General features: G+C 43.7%; 1 protein-coding gene across 1 annotated transcript in view; it reads left to right on the top strand.

Moving 5' to 3' along the window:
* LOC126252210 (sialin-like) overlaps positions 1-2,247 on the top strand; it is a 70,407-nt gene extending 68,160 nt beyond the window's left edge. Inside the window, exon 10 of the mRNA XM_049953081.1 lies at positions 2,083-2,247. Coding sequence (XP_049809038.1) covers positions 2,083-2,156 — 74 coding nt within the window. The 3' untranslated portion in view covers positions 2,157-2,247. The remainder of the gene's footprint in view (positions 1-2,082) is intronic.
* Positions 2,248-20,082: the final 17,835 nt, after the last annotated feature.

Raw genomic sequence — 20,082 nt, 5'->3', positions numbered from 1 at the left:
ATCCATACCTGCCTTCTGCTCCTCCTGAATTTTATCACTCTGTCCAATCCTCGCACGCCACCTCGCTTTCCACATGCGATTATCTCCTCACACTCGCATCTTGCATTAGATCATAAATTTCTAACACACCCTTGAAGTTCTTCGCCTTTACTTCATCTCCTATAGCTGCGAGTCCCAACACCTTACAGTCTCCATCATTGTTGAAAACTCTAGCCTTTACCGCACCTCTATCAACACATCCCCTCATCCCTCAATTTCCAAACACCCCCTGTCTTTTGACAGCTTGACTTCAGACACTTTCCTTTCCAGATCATGGATTCATTCCTGTAATCTACCGTTTCTTACAATCAAGACTTACCCATCCCATCCTGAATGAAGATTCCAGTTCACTTGCGGCGCGGGGTAGCCGAGCGGTCTCGGGCGCCTAGTCACGGTCCGCGCGGCTGCGGCTCCCCCCGTCGGAGGTTCGAGTCCTCCCTCGGGCATGGGTGTGTGTGTTGTCCTTAGCGTAAGTTAGATTAAGTAGTGTGTAAACTTACGGACTGGAGACCTCAGCAGTTTGGTCCCATAAGACCTTACCACAAATTTCCAAAAAACTTCCAGTTTACACTATGCTTGCCCACCTACATCCTATCTTTCCCACAATGCTTATCTTTTATCCAGATAACACCCTCCTCTGTAATGCTGTCAACACAAACCCAACTCATAGTTAGCAGAAGGCCCCATCTCATCATGAAAAGAATTTTCATCACATCATAAATATCAACACTTAATTAAACCTGATAAATTATTTCGTATTTAGTTTAAAGTTGAGACCTATGGCAACCGAGCAGGAGATGTATTTAGACAAAGACGGAGAATCACTCTGGTATTCTCTTCAGTCGGTACGGGGAAGAACGAAAACACAATACGAGTGGCCGGACGCGGATTTGAGCTCCACTACTTGATCGCTCCTTAACCGCTTCTCAGACACCCCACTGCATACAATCTCAAAAGAAATTACCTAAGTTCCATATTTGTTAGTGGCCCATTATTTGCGGTTTTTCCTTTCCGAAGATTTAGCTGAATCAACCACTAGTGCTCCTCATTCACACGTTTCTTCATGAAATTAGTATGAACGATTAATTAGAATGACACTGTGTGTAGCTACTGTCAATGTTTGGCTGAAGATGTTTTGCCATAAGACAATTTCAGTTTTGCTAGAGTTATGTAAGGAAGCCACTAAGCTTGACACGATTTGTCATTGTATCAGGAATGCGATCTGACATGTGAATTCATTGAAAACCATTCGTTAATATCAACATAAACCCAAGAACCTAACTGGATTGAAATGTTATTATTTGTATCGACAGTGCCGCTTCTAAACAGTTGGGTGAGAAATTATTCTGTGGAAGCAATTGGGCCATAAGAACAGAGAAAGGCTGAATGGAAAAGTCTGCTGGTAGATGAGCTAAGTACAAACAACGCCGTGCTACAGCAGACTGTTTCATCAGTATACTGCTATATGATTCGCTGAAGATGGTGCAGGAGTGATTGCACCGAGCGAGATTTTTAAGACAGTATACTTGCATTCGGGAGGATCGGGATTCTACCATTTATCTGGTCATCCATAGTTACCTTTCCTGTGTTTTTAAGTGAGTGGCGGGATGGTTTTTTTCGAAAAGAAAATTACGATTTCACATCCCATCCTTGTACAATATTAACTTGTGTTCCGTGTCTTACGATCTCTTTTATTCCTCCCTTTACTGTCATCTGCAAGGATTATTTTCTCATAGATAAATGACTGTGAGTGCTTGGAAGATTTTGCGATCTTTATTCTGTCTATCTAATTCACGTGAAGTTCCATACGTGCAGTTTCTGTTCAAATGCCAAACATTTCTTTACATTTCACTGTTATTTAGATCCACGCTGCTCAGTTACTAAGAAGGCAGTCTGGAATGCTGTAGATTTTAACAATAAGTCTTCCACAACATTTCGATAAGAGAATCGTTCATATGATCTATTGAATATGTAACTAACTAACTAATAAATCTACAAATTTTATTTCACTTACCACTTACGATGTTTGGTTTATCTTTACAGAGGAAGAGTCCAGAGAGGAAGGGAAACAACAGAATGGACTTGACAACCCCGTCTTCGAGACAGAGCGATTCTAACAAAAGTCATGTCATTTGTCACTATTTATTTTCTCATGAGTTTTGTATGTCATCATTATCATTCATATGTAATAAAATCATCAGTTTTTTATTTATTGCCTTATTTTTATCAATTGCGCTACCGTTTAACTTCACTGAATTCAGCGCTGTGAGCCACTAAACATTTCAGTTTCCTTATTTATGTGTGTCTTGAATAAAAAATACTGAAAATCTTTTAAAGAAAGTAATTGGGTGATATTCTGATTGTCATTGCAACACGAGAATAAACGCTATCAGTTTAAATGAAATATTACGAAGAGTTGAAAAGATATCAGTTAATTAGGAAAAATCTGAGACCACTATTTAAAAACTAAGTTTTAAGGGGGTACAGAACTATCAAGTGACATCTAGCCCGACCAATGGGGGAAAGCAGTCAAGCAAAATAAATACCTATTAAAACATATACTTTGAATCTACGGAACTGTTTGTGATTGAATTTTACTTGCTTCACTGTGCCCTGAATACAGTGTAATGTCCCATCAATGAATATTTACTTTTGCTACCTGGTCCACCTTACTGACGAGAGCAAGCAGCAGACTGTTAAGATGAGTTGGGCTGGCATTTGTCTGTCAATTATAGTAGCCGATATAATTCATCGTGGGGATACTTGCCCTACAGGTCTTATAGCTGAAAATACGACAGGTTTAACTTTTATCTTTTTTCACAAGTGGTCATTCATTCGAAATAATACTAAATCAGGAAAAATTACATATTCAAATAGTAATAGAATGAATGCAATCCAGAAAAATCAGTGACGGTAGCCAACAACAAAAATGTATGGATAAATTAAATCACACATGTAAACCAATCACAGCAACAGACTTGTGAATGGTGGTCTTACATGCGAGCAAATAGTGGAAATAGATGGATCGCTTAATTAACATATGAAATATAACCAGTGCACATATAGCTTGCACATATGCGAACATATGCTGGCAGGTACCCTTAAACAACAATTTATTTAAAAATGGTTCAAATGGCTCTGAGCACTATGGGACTCAACTTCTGTGGTCATCAGTCCCCTAGAACTTAGAACTACTTAAACCTAACTAACCTAAGGACGTCACACACATCCATGCCCGAGGCAGGATTCGAACCTGCGACCGTAGCGGTCCCGCGGTTCCGGACTGCGCGCCTAGAACCACTAGACCACCGCGGCCGGCAACAATTTATTTAACTGACGCCCAATTGCGAAGTCTCGAAGTACCTCAGCGTCGCTAAACATTAAAAGCCCAGAAAAAGACAGTTTAATACCTGGCAATAGTATCCTTCATTCACAACGAAATAGATTCCATCACTAAAAGCAGCAGAAGTAATTCCGTATTCCAGGCAGCTGCTCAGTGTTAACACTCGTGAAATGTTTAATTATCTGTTCACAGCTAAATGCTTTCTCCGAACACTGAAGCAACAACATAGAATTGTAAGCCCTGAACTGACGTCGAGAGACAATCACTAATAAAGTGTTAAAGTCTGGAAGATTCGTGGCCAGTGTGCAGCCAAAAAACATTATACTTTTGCCACTTCGACGAGTAAATAGCCTCAATTACCCTTGCAGCGCACAAAGCTCCCTCATAAACGCCGTAATTTAAGAAATGGGACACCATTCATATTTACAATAATTTAGACCTACGACCAGCATGTTGAAAGGATCTCACAGATCGTTCTAATTCTACGGTTTAGTATTAAAGAATAAAAATACATGCTAAATATGCTATTGACTCACTGAGAGTACCAAAACTTGGTCAGAATAAGATTTCTTTAACGATTAATAATATTATTACGAATGAGGTTAATAAACCTGTCCCCAATTCTACACTCCTGGAAATGGAAAAAAGAACACATTGACACCGGTGTGTCAGACCCACCATACTTGCTCCGAACACTGCGTGAGGGCTGTACAAGCAATGATCACACGCACGGCACAGCGGACACACCAGGAACCGCGGTGTTGGCCGTCGAATGGCGCTAGCTGTGCAGCATTTGTGCACCGCCGCCGTCAGTATCAGCCAGTTTGCCGTGGCATACGGAGCTCCATCGCAGTCTTTAACACTGGTAGCATGCCGCGACAGCGTGGACGTGAACCGTATGTGCAGTTGACGGACTTTGAGCGAGGGCGTATAGTGGGCATGCGGGAGGCCGGGTGGACGTACCGCCGAATTGCTCAACACGTGGGGCGTGAGGTCTCCACAGTACATCGATGTTGTCGCCAGTGGTCGGCGGAAGGTGCACGTGCCCGTCGACCTGGGACCGGACCGCAGCGACGCACGGATGCACGCCAAGACCGTTGGATCCTACGCAGTGCCGTAGGGGACCGCACCGCCACTTCCCAGCAAATTAGGGACACTGTTGCTCCTGGGGTATCGGCGAGGACCATTCGCAACCGTCTCCATGAAGCTGGACTACGGTCCCGCACACCGTTAGGCCGTCTTCCGCTCACGCCCCAACATCGTGCAGCCCGCCTCCAGTGGTGTCGCGACAGGCGTGAATGGAGGGACGAATGGAGACGTGTCGTCTTCAGCGATGAGAGTCGCTTCTGCCTTGGTGCCAATGATGGTGGTATGCGTGTTTGGCGCCGTGCAGGTGAGCGCCACAATCAGGACTGCATACGACCGAGGCACACAGGGCCAACACCCGGCATCATGGTGTGGGGAGCGATCTCCTACACTGGCCGTACACCACTGGTGATCGTCGAGGGGACACTGAATAGTGTACGGTACATCCAAACCGTCATCGAACCCATCGTTCTACCATTCCTAGACCGGCAAGGGAACTTGCTGTTCCAACAGGACAATGCACGTCCGCATGTATCCCGAGCCACCCAACGTGCTCTAGAAGGTGTAAGTCAACTACCCTGGCCAGCAAGATCTCCGGATCTGTCCCCCATTGAGCATGTTTGGGACTGGATGAAGCGTCGTCTCACGCGGTCTGCACGTCCAGCACGAACGCTGGTCCAACTGAGGCGCCAGGTGGAAATGGCATGGCAAGCCGTTCCACAGGACTACATCCAGCATCTCTACGATCGTCTCCATGGGAGAATAGCAGCCTGCATTGCTGCGAAAGGTGGATATACACTGTACTAGTGCCGACATTGTGCATGCTCTGTTGCCTGTGTCTATGTGCCTGTGGTTCTGTCAGTGTGATCATGTGATGTATCTGACCCCAGGAATGTGTCAATAAAGTTTCCCCTTCCTGGGACAATGAATTCACGGTGTTCTTATTTCAATTTCCAGGAGTGTATAAAGGAGAAGAGAGTCGTTGAAAGTATCAATTCTAAGCTTTCTGAAAGCGACGCCATAGTAACTGAGGCGCACAAAGGGGGACAATTGTGACCGTTGCAAAAGATGTCTCTATTGCCAAAATTATAAAGTTCTTTGAGGACAATAATATTAAGAAAATCGATAAGGATTTAACGTCCGTAGCTCAGAAGAAATTGCTTGATCAGTCAAAAAGCTGCAGTGATATAATATTACCTAGGGAGGTACAGAGGCTAAACGTTATGAGCCCCCTGGCTCCCACACTTAGCGCACAAATAAAGGTACACAAAGAAGGCTATCCGATACGCCCGTTCGTGGATGGTAGGAGTAGACCTTTCTGTAAAGTAGCTGGAAAATACCTACGGTTTCTTAAAACTCATTATAAATTCTATAACCAATTTTCCATTAACAATAGTTACGAACTTTTCAATAAAATTAGAAATACACCAATAACTGATGAAATGAAATTTGTTTCTCTTGATATCGCCAACTTATACACAAACATACGTATTGATAAAACTGTGCAGGTCATTCAGCGTAATTTGATGGAACAAAACAAGCTTTCTATGAGGGAAGTAGATGAGTTCATTGGGTCACTTACCATAATTTTGAAATTTAACTACTTTAAATTAAATGGGGACACTTATTCCCAATAAGACGGTCTCAGTATGGGAAGCTCAATATCTGGAATGCTCGCTGACATCTTTATTAATTATCTAGAAAACAAATTCTTTTCTGAAAATCCTTCGTTGGCAGACAAAATTGTATACTAAATTAGGTACATAGATGACACACTGCCGCTAATACAGAGTAACGATGATGTCATCAACACTATAGTAGCAAAATTTAATAACTTGCATCAAACAATTAAATTTACATGTGAGACTGATATAAATAAATCTATTACTTTTCTAGATCTATCAATTCGGAATGAAAATGGCAGACACACATTTGGTACCTTTCGCAAAGAGACTTCTACTGATGGCATTGTGGATTTCACTTCAAACCACCCAGTTCAACATAAAAAGTCATTTTTCAATTTTGCTATCAATCGGATGTTCAAAATTACGTTGTCGGAAGACGAATACGATGATGAAATGGCAACAATAAGGCACATTGCAAAAGTGAATAACTATCCACATGACTTTATAGGTACTATATATACTATACATAAGAACATCGCTAATAAATACAAAAACGCTTTACAATAATATGTCTTCTAAAGAAAACACTAAGTTTGTTAGTTTACCTTACTATGGAAAAATGAGTACAAGGATAGCAGGGTTAAATCTGACTTTGGCACAGAAATGGGTAAATTATAGTGCCACAAAAGTCTTTGGTCACCTACTAAACAGCATCAAAAGCCTGACAGATAGCCAACTAACATTTAAGAATAAATTAAAATAATTTCTAGATGACAATTCCTTCTAACCATTGGCTGAATTTTTAGATATAAATTAAGGGAAAAAATAAAAAAAAACAACAACTTAAACATTAGTGTCATGCAATATTTTGTGTAATGTAATATCTTGTACAGACATCTTCTATTAACCTGACACGTTCCACATCATTACAAAGTGTCGTATTCATGATCTATGGAACAAGTATTAATCTAATCTAATCTAATCTAATCAACTATCTTTAGAAAGAACAATGTGACAGTGTTTTTTGGAACCAAAAGTAACTTAGGATATATTTTGCAACGCACTATAGGTGGAAAGAGAATATTTCATGCTTCTGGAGTTTATAAAATTTATTGGTCGGACTCTAAGGCCTGTTATGTTGGCCAAAAGGAAGGATGCTGGAAATTAGATTGAGGAACACGTCGCGTTGGGCAGAAAAGATACCACGGAGAAATCGAGTATGACTGTTCTGTTACATACAACGAAAACAAAAGTTGCCGAGTTTGAAATCTAATGTGAGGTTTCTGCATAAATGCGAGAAGGGCTGGCAACCTCTTGCCATCACAAGAATGTCAGCAGCAAGCTGATTAACGATCAGGTCGTTATAAAATTCCACTGTTCTGGGAATTGTTTGAAAACTTGTTGCTAGCAAACAGTATAAGGTTTGACCCAGGTGGAACGAAGTAGCTCCTGCCGTCTTGCCAACGTGTAGCAGCCATTAGCATAATACTGTACGAGTATGATGGCTATAACATTGAATCTACAGAACTTTCTCCATCGTACGTTAGTTTAGATGCATGTACATTGTTCATAACATCATTTCACTGTATTGCTTTTATTGTATTTATATTTAAAATCTGTTTGAAGTGACAGAGACCAGTACTCTCTACATCTGTAAGTCACACCAACTAACTATCTTACTGACATTTGGCGTCATCTACGAACTATTCAGTAAAAAAGAGGACCAACGTACCCGTCATGATGTTTAAATAAAGAGAAAAATAATAAAAAGATAAAAACATATAAATCAGATCAATTCTAATAGTTGCATATAGCATGTGTCTCCTTGTGTCTTGTAAACAAATTACAAAAAAAGGTTTCACCCATCTGACGTTACATATGTGTTTAAAGAATAAAAAACAACTGACTCACAAGGAGTGAACCTGGAAATTTTCTTACATTTTCTGTTTACTAGCAAATGTGGAAATAAGTCGGACAGCAATGTAAAGAATTTTAGTTATGTTTTATTTTATGTAATCCCCATGCAAATTTGAAGTTTTTTTAATTTCCTTTGAGTGATCTATAATACGTAGTTCATATGAAGGGCACCACACAGCCTACCTTCTTTACACAGTAGTATTTAGTGAACTGTGGCTGACGCCCGAACAACAGGGAACTGCCATGCATTGAGACTAGAAAGTTTTTTTTTCTTTATTGTCATTTTTATACCTTACAAACAAGGTAGGGCGGCAGCGGCCTATTTATGCCGCCCTTCGGCCACAGAAAAGACATACCGTACGACAGGAATACAGAAAAACAAACATACATGGAGGGCAAAAACGGGAGACAAACATAATAAAATAAACGAAGTCGTTCACTGACGCACTGCTCGGAAAAAAAAAAAACCTTTAACACTGCACACAACGGAGAATACAGAAAGTCACACGTGAATGAGGGAGCTCGGACAGGGAGAAACTGATGCACTGACAGGAAGATAAACACAAGCACTGCGGCGACGATCTCTGGTGCACGAAGACGTACTGTTACACACAAAAAATCTGGGACCAGCCAGTGGGAAGAGGTGAGGGTAGGAGGGAGAAGGGGAGGGGGTTGATTCCAGTGAGAGGAGAATGGAGGGGAAGGGGAGAGGGTACGGGGGGTGTGGAAGCCCGAGGAGTGGGGGAGGGGAGGGAGGGAGGAAGAGAAGAGGGAGAGAAGGGAGAGAGGGTGGCCTGGAGGAATAACATAGGGGGAGGAAAGGGAGGACCAAAGTTGGTAGGAGGGGTAGATTGGAGGGGATGAGGGCATAATCAGGGAGGGGGAGTTGGCGGAAGCCACCTTGGGCAAGGGTATGGAGTGTGGAGAGATGGAGAGCGGGCGGAATGTGGGATTACAGGGGCGGCAGCGGATGGGGATGGGAAAGGATGGGAGAGACAAGCAGGTGAGGGGGATGAGGTTTGCGGGAGGTGTAAAGGATCTGTATCCATTCGAGGAAAAGGAGGAGGTATGGGAACGGAATTAAGCCGTAGAGGATCCGCATGGGGGAGGGTGGCGGATTTGATAGGCGAGGCGGAGCACATAGCGTTCCAAGATTTGAAGGGATTTGTAGAAGGTAGGAAGGGCGGCGATCCAGGAGGGATGGGTATAACAGAGGAGACTAGAAAGTAGTGTTATGTAATCTAATGTGTAAGCCATATAAGTTATGCTATGAGTTGTAACTTTTTATAAGATCGCCTGACCATGTACTTCTCGTATTTTTTAGCATTGATAACGGCTAGGCACTAGCACTCTATAATTTACAAATCATATCACAGTAGCTGAGTACATCCACGTTCCTAATGGAAGGTAACCTGATAAAAATGTTTTGCACATACAGCATCTGATGGAAAGCATCCGGACACCGTTATATCACGAAGAACTGACCGCTATATGGCACGCGAGGCGGACTCGCCAGAACGGAAGAAGAGGGGCAGTAGTGTATTGTCACTAGGGAAGCGGTAACAGCAGAGTGGCTCGGTCAGGGAAGTTCCAACGTGCAGTAGTCACCGGATGCCACCTGAGGAACAAGTCCATCACGACATTTCAACCCTTCCAAAGCTGCTCAAGACAACTGATAGTGATATAACATCGAAATGGGAACGTAGTTGTACAGCCACAGAGCTCATATATTGACGGATATGGTCTGTCGAGCATTGCTAATGGTGGCTGCAAAAAATCGCATCAAATCAGCGGAAGGAATCACTTGTGAGTTCCAGTGCTACCACCAGTACAGCTAGAACAATGTGCGTAGGGAGTTAAAAACAATGGGTTACAATAGTCGGGCAGCTCCTCAAGAGCCACACATTTTTGTAGACAATGCTACGAAACCCTTGTGAAGGTATAAAGAGAGAAGCTGGCCGGTGTGGCCGAGCGGTTCTAGGCGCTACAGTCTAGAACCGCGCGATCTCTACGGTCGCAGGTTCGAATCCTGCCTCAGGCATGAGTGTGTGTGATGTCCTTAGGTCAGTTAGGTTTAAGTAGTTCTACGTTCTACGGGACTGATGACCTCAGAAGTTAAGTCCCATAATGCTCAGAGCCATTTGAACAATTTTTAAAGAGAGAAGGCATTGGGCAGTGGCTGACTGGAAACGTTACCTGTCATCATATGTAGCGGCAATGCTGAAGTAACGAGGAGGTGGTATTATAATATAGGGGTGTTTTTCGTTCTTAGGGTGTTGTCCCCTCATTGAGCTCAAGAAAATGCTAAAGGCGGAAGGATATGAACGCATTTTACAGCGTTAAGTGCTGTGTACAGTAGCGGAACAGCTCGGAGACAATGACTGCATCAGCATGACACCGCACCCTGTCATAAAGCAGAATCTATGAGGCATTGGTTTGTGGGCAGGAACAGTCCTGAAACATACTGGCCTGTCCAGCGTCATGAGCTGATCCCTGTGGAACATTGAGTATCACTTCATTCTCTGGTGTCGTCTCTTGAGGAACATTGGTGTGCCATTGTTCCATAGACATTAACACAGCTTATTGAAAGTGTCGCCAGGAGAGCTCAGGCCGTCATGAAGGTGTATGGTGCACACATCCCACATTAATGTCCACTAATAGGTGGAGGTGCTCATCTCTTGACATGCAGAAACATCAATAAATAATAGTAAAAAAATTAACATCGATTCCTTATATTGAGTGTATTTATGCGCTCTTCTCAACAGCCCTCTCAATATTTACATACCACATTTAAATGAAGAACATCTTTCCTTAGTGACCAAATGAATAATTACTCGATTAGGAGAAAAGAATGGATCAGGGCTACATTATGCTATATTAATAAATCATCAGACGATCAATTCCAATTACAAAATGATCTAGAGAGAATTTCTGTATGGTGCGAGAAGTGGCAATTGGCACTAAACAAAGAAAAGTGCGAGGTCATCCACATGTGTACTAAAAGAAATCCGATAAATTTTGGGTATACGATTAATCGCACAAATCTATGGCCTGTCAATTCGACTAAATACCTAGGAATTACAATTACGAGCAACTTAAATTGGAAAGACCACATAGATAATATTGTGGGGAAGGCGAAACAAAGACTGCGCTTTGTTGGCAAAACACTTAGAAGATGCGACAAACCCACTAAAGAGACAGCCTACATTACACTTGTCCGCCCTCTGCAGGAATATTGCTGCGCGGTGTGGGATCCTTACCAGGTAGGATTGACGGAGGACATCGAGAAAGTGCAAAGATGGGAAGCCCGTTTCGTGTTATCGCGCAATAGGGGTGAGAGTGTCACTGATATGGTACGCGAGTTGTGGTGGCAGTCACTGAAACAAAGGCGGTTTTCTTTGCGGCGAGATCTATTTACGAAATTTCGATCACTAACTTTCTCTTCCGAATGCGAAAATATTTTGTTGACACCCACCTACGTAGGGAGAAATGATCACCATAATAAAATAACAGAAATCAGAGCTCGAACGGAAAGATTTAGGTGTTCCTTTTTCCCACGCGCTATTCGAGAGTGGAATGGTAGAAAAGTAATATGGTTCAAATGGCTCTGAGCACTATGCGACTTAACTTCTGAGGTCATCAGTCGCCTAGAACTTAGAACTAATTAAACCTAACTAACATAAAGACATCACACACATCCATGCCCGAGGCAGGATTCGAACCTGCGACCGTAGCGGTCGCACGGCTCCAAACTGTAGCGCACTGCCACTCGGGCCGGAAGAAGTGGTATGAAAATGGTTCGATGAACCCTCTGCCAGGCACTTAAGTGTGAACTGCAGAGTAACTATGTAGATGTAGATGTTATTTGTTTATGTAAAGGATTTGGCGTTCTGGCACACTGGAATAAGCAGCTGTTATTACAATAAGCTATGGTACGAGTACTAATTGTGCTTGTGATCGTAATACTTGGTTAGTGTTGACAACTGACTTCTTCAACTATGGTCTGACGCCTCATTTGTGATCGTGGCCGCACGCAGCTGCATTCTAATAAATTTTATTTGTATAAGGGGCGATCAGTTCCGGTTCGGAAGTCGTACAATCCGGAATCGGCATGCCAATCGGGCAATATCGCCATAAGCACGGCTTCGTCAGACAGGAATCGTCGACCCTTCAGGGCCTTGTTCGAGATACCGAAGGAGTGATAGTGGCATGAGGAGAGATCAGGACTACAGGGCGGGTGCTCCAGTGTATTTCACTTGAGTTGGCGTAACATTTGCGATATGGGGACGTGCGTTATCATGAAGCAGAAGCACCTCCTGCCGCGTACCATTCCACAAAGGTGGTTTTCGGCAGACATGCTGCCTCATGCACTTTCTTCATTCTCCGCTGGATGTCTAACGGCGCTCGTCCTTCGGCAGCCGAGAAAAGAATAACAGCACGTTGGTCCTGTTTGGGCACATTTGGTAATAACGTCGTTATAGTTCACATTTACGCATTTACCCTACGCACGTCGGAAAAACACGAATGTCACAGTGACCCTTTGCTTGCATATCACTGGTTATAAAACCGCATCGGAGTCGGGCTACGTTGCATATACGCTGCAGCAACTCGTTCAGACGGTAACTTTTTCATCGTCCCTTAGACTTTGTGAAAGTTTTGATTTATGCAAAGTGTGTGAATTTCTAAATTTTCGTAGTACAACTGTCGGCTGAGCGGCAGTAAGCGTTTAGGTGTACCTGTAATTGCTGTAGGATTACTCTAAATTGTGGAACTAGATTTCTGATGCCCACCAGTGTGGCTTCGCGCAAATTATGGCTGCAATGTGGATAAAATAACCTTTCCCGAAGCAGCTAGCAAAATCCAGTGATCGACTGGTCTGTCACTGCTGGCCAAGACGCTCGCTCCTGCCTGCCTTCCCAGGAGAGGTCGGTCACTGCCACAATCCTTTGTTTAAAACTCTCGGTCGCTGACGGCCAACAGTGGATTTCACATCATAGCAGTCCTGTGGACATAATAGAGGCTACTTGTTATGGGACGCAGGCTTTCCTGCTCGTACTGATCCTCAAGGACTCCAAGAGTGTGGTGCAGAAACTGCAGCATCTGGGGTTTGATAAATAGAGTAAAGATATGTCTTTGACGTCTTGGAGGCCATAATAGACGCGCGGACATTGGGCGCTGACGTCCACTTACTTTGGATAAAAGGGTATCCTATGATTCTCCATAAGAGGAGAGTTACGGATCTCAGCTCGACAGTCAGTTTGAACTGTGAAAGGCACGCCCTTATAGGGCGGCTACCTGGCTGTCGTATAACCGAATGTCTCTTTTCGGCCATGCTTCACGTTCGTTGCTTAGTACGCGTAGACATCATGTGACCTCTCTCATCTGCACGAGGCTGGGACACAGGTGTTATCTCGCCCACCTACACCGATTGAAAATCATCGCTTCTGAGCACTGTGATCAGCACACAGTGGCGGTGGCGGATCTGAACCTGTCATATTGGCGTGTACCAAGTACACGGCCGCACAGGCGGTCCTGTATAAGAAACTGGTTGTGACGGGCTACTACAAGTGTAACTGCTTTACTTCACTAGTACAATATATACAGTGTGAATCATCAAAAACTTGCACAGCAGACATTGCGAAAATGCAAAGTGCTGTTGATGTGCGCTTTTCACCGAACCGATTGATAGCTGGAGATTCGCATTGTTAGCCAATAAAAAGACTGTAATAATATTTAGAAAGTGTATCTTGTGTGTAAAAATATACTTCGTTAAATGAACACTGCCTGCTGATATTAACAAACCAAAAGAGGGGCAAATTAGAATGTCAGTGGTGATTGCTGCAGGATTCTAGTGCGATTCGTTTACAAGATACCGTATTATGAGAAGTTCCATCACCGACACTTTATACAATACCTGTTGTAGGACGCACTAGAGAACAATACAAGTGCATACACTAGTTATATGGGTTCTGACCGGTAAAGACACAGCTGACCATGACAGGTAGTGTTCAAAATGATCGCCGGCAGCTGCAATGCACTTTTCCAGCCTGGTACGGAACCACTGCTGCACACGTGCTAGTATTTCAGCGGAGATGTGCGAGCAGGGTGCAGTAACACGCCGTTGTCTATCATCGGGTGTAGTTGGTATGCCCTTGTAGACAGCATCTTACAGCTTTCACCACAGAAAAATGTCTACAGGCCTCAGATCCGGGGCAGCCAAGATAAAGGACCTCTGCGTCCAGTCCGATATGGAAACAATTCGTGAAGACATTCTGTGGAGTATGGGCTGAACAGCTATCTTATTGCTTCCACAGGTACCTTATAGTCTGCAGAGGAACGTCTTCTAGCATCAGTGGAAGTTAGTGTGTTGGCAGACTGCGATGCCTGTGCGCGTTCAGTGTTCCGTCTATGAAAAACGGGCCTACGAGCTGATTGTCCCACAGCACATGTTTATACTCCATGGACGCAGACGTTTCACCTGACGAAGCCAACGGGGACTGTTAATAGACCTACAGTGCATGTATCGGCTGTTCAGCCGGCCGTGATTGGTACATGTGGCTTCATCATTAGACAAGATACATGATACACCTGGAGTATCTTGCCTCAAATCCCATGTACAGAAGTTAAAACGATTCTCATAATCGTTTCCATGCAGCTCATGATAGAGAGAAATATGATAGAGATGGAACTTATGTCGATGAAAAATGCTTGGGACGCTTGCCTGATCGCTCCACTTTCTCGTGCAATTGCGCGTAAGCCATCGTGCGGATCAACTGCAGCAGCAGCAAGACATTAATTTCCGTCTCTTTTGTCGGGATTTGCTTCCTTCTGTAGCGTTGTTTATGTGTTACAATACCGCTTTCAGGTGACTGCTTGTAGAAGTTGATAAATAACGGCCGAGATGGTTGACGTATATTTGCATGTCTTGCTGCATACGCCTTTTAAGAACGAGCTGCATTCTTCCTACACTCCCACTAGAATCCTGCAAGAAACACCACTGTTATTCTAATTTCCCTACTTTTGGTTTGTTCCATTTTAAAAAAGGAGTATTTTTTCACAAAAAATACAATAAGTATTATTGCAATCTGTTTATTAGCTAATAATACGAGCCCCTGACTACCAATCCATTCCGTGAAATCCACATATCAATAGCCCTTTGCATTTCCGCAATCCCTGCGGCGCAAGCTGTAGGTGATTCACCCTGTATAAGCATTATTTGCTCGCTAACTGCTTAAAAGACGCCGGTATCCAAATTTAATTGCCGGCCGCGGTGGTCTCGCGGTTCTAGGCGCGCAGTCCGGAACCGTGGGACTGCTACGGTCGCAGGTTCGAATCCTGCCTCGGGCATGGATGTGTGTGATGTCCTTAGGTTAGTTAGGTTTAAGTAGTTCTAAGTTCTAGGGGACTGATAACCACAGCAGTTGAGTCCCATAGTGCTCAGAGCCATTTTGAACCAAATTTAATTGGTTGGTTGGTAGATTTGGGGGGAGGGGACCAAACAGTGACCTTACCAGTCCCATCGGATTAGGGATGGATGAGCCGGCCGCTGTGACCGAGCGGTTCTATACGCTGCAGTGCGGTACCGCGCTGCTGCTACGGTCGCAGGTTCGAAACCTGCCCCGGGCATGGATGTGTGTGATGTCCTTAGGTTAGTTAGGTTTAAGTAGATCTAAGTTTAGGGGACCGATGACCTCAGATGTTAAGTCCCATAGTCCTTAGAGCCATTTGAACCATTTTTAAGGAACGATGGGCAAGGAAATCGGCCGCGCCCTATCAAAGGATCCATCCCGGCAATTGACTGAAGCGATTTAAGGACGGGTTTGGACCGTCGTCCTCCCGAATGCGAGTCCAGTGTGCTAACCACTGGGCCACCTCGCTCGGTATCCAAGTTTGGGCCATAAGTTGTGTAGATCTTGTCCTCCCATGGAACCAGCCCTGTTCGAAAACTGAGACGACTGTTTGCGTTTTCATTTCCAATTAAGAACTTAACTTTGTAAACGACGCCGTTATCCAGCTTTCAATCACATGTTCCTGTGGATGTCATTCTCCTCTGGAACCAACCCATTTCGAAATCTGTGTCAAAATGGTTCAAATGACTCTGAGCACTAGGGGACTTAACATCTGAGGTCATCAGTCCCCTAGAACTTAGAACTACTTAAACCTAACTAACCTAAGGACATCACAGACATTCATTCCCCGAGGCAGGATTCGAACCTGCGATCGTAGCGGTCGCGCGGTTCTAGACTGAAGCGCCTAGAACCGCTCGTCCACAGCGGCCGGCGAAATCTGGGTCAAATTTTGTATTTTGAATTTATATTACGAACTTATCTTTGTCCTTCAGACATTTATCATTGTTCTGTTGTGAAAATCGCACTAATGTTAACGTGGCACTATTACAGTTACTGAGAGTTATATTTTATATTAAGAATTTATGTTTGCACGTCTAATTGTTTCTATTGTTCTACTGTGGAAATTTCGATTATGTTAACATGACTCTTTTGTAATTCCAGTTGGCTGTATGGTCTTTGCTGATAAAAGCAAAAAAAAAAAAAAATTACAGCAGTCAAAATTAAACGTACCCTATACTTGTCTTCCAGATTAATTAGATTTGTCATCAAGAATTAATCAGCTTTCGTGGTTTCACAACGACAGGGCGCTGAAATAGTTTTTGTGACGATGGACTGGTAGTCGTGATCTTGTTTCATAGTGAACCCGTAAACAAGAAACGATTTACACATCCTCACGCGTAAACCGCAAGCCACTTGTCAACGCTTATTGGAAAGTACTTTGTGCCATTGCTGCACTGACGGAAATGTTAAATGTTGCATCACGAACACCTTGCCCGAACGCTCGTCCGTCTGCTGGTCACTCATCAAGGTAGGGAAGGCAAAGTTTTTAGGGGCGGAAAATTAGACGCCAGTGTTTCAGGTGAGAACATTTTAGGAGTCATAGATTGTGGACATCAGTTCCAGACTTAGAACCTTTGCTGTCGTTTCGGTGTTCGGTGACAGCACTTAGCTATAGTTACTGTCACTGTACGTGTGGAGATTGTAGCAAATGGTGCCCAGACTAAGTGAACGTTTAGCTTACTGTGGTCTTAAGGGGCTTGAAGAACGTCGAATCACTGCGCTGGACATAGCAGCATCATACCGACGCATCACTCAGACAATTAGCTGTACTGCAATGGCTGAGAACGAGTGATGACCAGATGGGCCCAGGACAACAGTATGACAAGAAGAGTAGGCACGGTTCCTTTCAGAGGAACTACAGCACACGAAGATCATAGGATCGTCCGAAGGGCTGTAACGAATAGACGAATGACAACAGCTCTATTGCAGAAGCAAGTTAAGGACAGAGTGTCGCCACGAACCTTCGGGTACAGAGTAATGGAAAGTGAGTTGAGAGATCGAGTTGCCGTATATCTTTTACAACTGATCGTTTACCAGAGGCAACAAAGGGCAATGTCTGGAGCCTTCACTGGCCACCCTGGGCAGATTGCACCACCAAGTGACGTTGACAATAGACGTCAGTTCCGAATGAAACATGGAAGTTTAATCATTTACGTGATGAATGTCTCCATGAAGTTTGAGAAATATCAGACAGGTGCTTCTTGCTGCATCATACTCGTTTTACTGTTCCCTTCTCAAATGTACGAAGGGCGTTTAATAAGTAATGCAATACTTTTTTTTCCTGAAAGCAGGATGGTTTTATTCAGTATTCCAATACACCGTCTTATTTCCCACTCTGTTTGTTACAAAACCCTACTTCTCATCATAATCTCCGTTCAATTCGACAGCCGTACATCATCTTACTGGGAGGGCCTCTATGCCTGCGTGGTACTCTACTGGTCGACGTGGGAGCCAACGTCTTGCTGCATTAATAACCTTCCCATCATCCACGTAGTCTACTGCTTCCCGTGGAGTGCATCCTTCACTGGGCAAAAAAGATGAAAGTGGGGAGGTGCGAGATCCGGGCTGTAGTGTATTTGAGGAAGAACAGTCCATTGAAGCTTTGTAAACTCCTCTCGGGCGAACAGACTTGTGTGAGGTGTTGTTCATGGAGAAGCAGTTGGTTTGCATATTTCTGGCAACAACAAGGCTGAAATCGGTTTTCAGTTTCTTGAGGGAAGCACAATACACTTCAGAGTTGATCGTTACACCATGCTGAATGAGGGTACGGCTTTGACCTTTTCCTTCGGAGGAGATATGGTCTGGGGCCACTCCATGGATTGCCATTTTGTTTCCGACTCGAAGTGATGAACCAATTTTCATCTCCTGTAACGATGTACGATAAAAAATTGACACGATCAGCCTCGTAACACGCAAGAAATTCCACACAGATGGTCCTTCCTTGCTCTTCAAGGTCTTCTGTTAGGCGTTGAGGAAAACAGAGTGTACACACCTTTGAGTATCCCAAGTTGTAGACGAGTGTGTCAGCACTATCAACAGAGACGTCCAGTTGGGCAGTGAGGTGTTTGATTGTGATCGGTCCATCACCTCGAATGAGAGTGTCCACACGTTCCAACATTGTAGGAGTGACAGCTGTGTGTGGCGGCCGGCAAGCGGGAGATGGGACAAATTGCGCGACCTTGTTGAGTTGTTGACGCCTCGTCCAACGACTCACCGTGCTTTTGTTCACTACCAGGTCTCCATAAGCATTCTGCAAACGCCTGTGAATATCTATGATGCTCTGGTTTTCTGGCAAAATAAACTTAACGAAAGCTCCCTACTTGGAACGCACCTCTGCTACAGTCGCTATTTTGAAGGCTGCCTTTAATACCGCCACGTACCAGAACTTCATAAAACTGTAGGTGCTGAAGAGGGAATATTCCACGGTGTGCCGAAACTGGCCGAGAAAGAATTGTGTTGCACTACTTATTGAATGCTCCTCGTAGCAAAGGAGAAGTGTTGCCTGTATGCCTCTGTACGTAGTAATCTCTCTTATCTTCTGTTTACGCTACTTGGTCGAGATGCACGTAGTATGCAGTGGAACCGTTGTGTAAACTGTCACAAATGCTGCTTCCAGAAATTTTCTGAATAACATTTCGCCGAATAGCGTCTTCTTCGCTCCAAGGATTTCCATTTAAGGTATCGGAACCTATCCGTAGCACTCTTGAGGTAACTGAATGGACCAGTGAAAATCTAGATAGGCGCCTAGAAAGTGATTCGGTGTCTTCCTGCAATGCAAATCGGAGGATATGGAAGACTCAAGCAGTATCCAAGAACGGTTCTCTGTGCGTGCTCTCGTTTACAGTGCGTTACATTTTCCCAGAACTATCCCAATAAATTGAAGTCGGTCATTCCTCTTCCTTACAATGAACCCTACATGCTTTCTTCATGCCATGTCGATTGGCAACGACACACTACATATTCAGTCGCCGCGATTAAGCATCACACCATATATTTGAACATTACTGCAAAGTTTATCCTATCTATCACCATTTAATATACATCTTCATTTGTAGCAAGCTGCCATACATCACAATCAATAAAAATTTTGTCAAAGCCATCCTAAATCTCTAGTCACTCAACGACGTCATTTTCTGCTTCTCGTCTTCAGTCGATACTTGCACGGACGTTTTTGCTAGGACTATTGTAGATGTTAAATTTGTAAGCAAATTACAAAGATTTTTGATCGCATTGCGTTACAGTACAAGCTCTTACAATCATCGTAGATATCATTTTTAAGAGCTCCGCATACAAAAAGTTCTATTTTTATGTAGCGTTGACAGGGTTACGAAGTTCCTCGAAGCTTTGTAATTTTTCGTTATCTGTGGTTGTCTGTGTAACAGTGTCTTACTGTTGTCAGAGTTCAAGCCTTCTGGCAAAGAGGAAAGAGCGAATTTACCGTGTAGTAAACAGTAAGTAAAATGAGTCAGTGGAAATATTTAAAAAAAATGGTTCAAATGGCTCTGAGCACTATGGGACTCAACTGCTGTGGTCATTAGTCCCCTAGAACTTAGAACTACTTAAACCTAACTAACCTAAGGACATCACACACATCCATGCCCGAGGCAGGATTCGAACCTGCTACCGTAGCAGTCGCATGGTTCCGGACTGCGCGCCTAGAACC

The sequence above is a fragment of the Schistocerca nitens genome, chromosome 4 (genome assembly GCF_023898315.1).
Source record: "Schistocerca nitens isolate TAMUIC-IGC-003100 chromosome 4, iqSchNite1.1, whole genome shotgun sequence".
Classification (NCBI taxonomy): domain Eukaryota; kingdom Metazoa; phylum Arthropoda; class Insecta; order Orthoptera; family Acrididae; genus Schistocerca; species Schistocerca nitens.
This window is presented reverse-complemented; position numbering and strand designations above follow the sequence as displayed.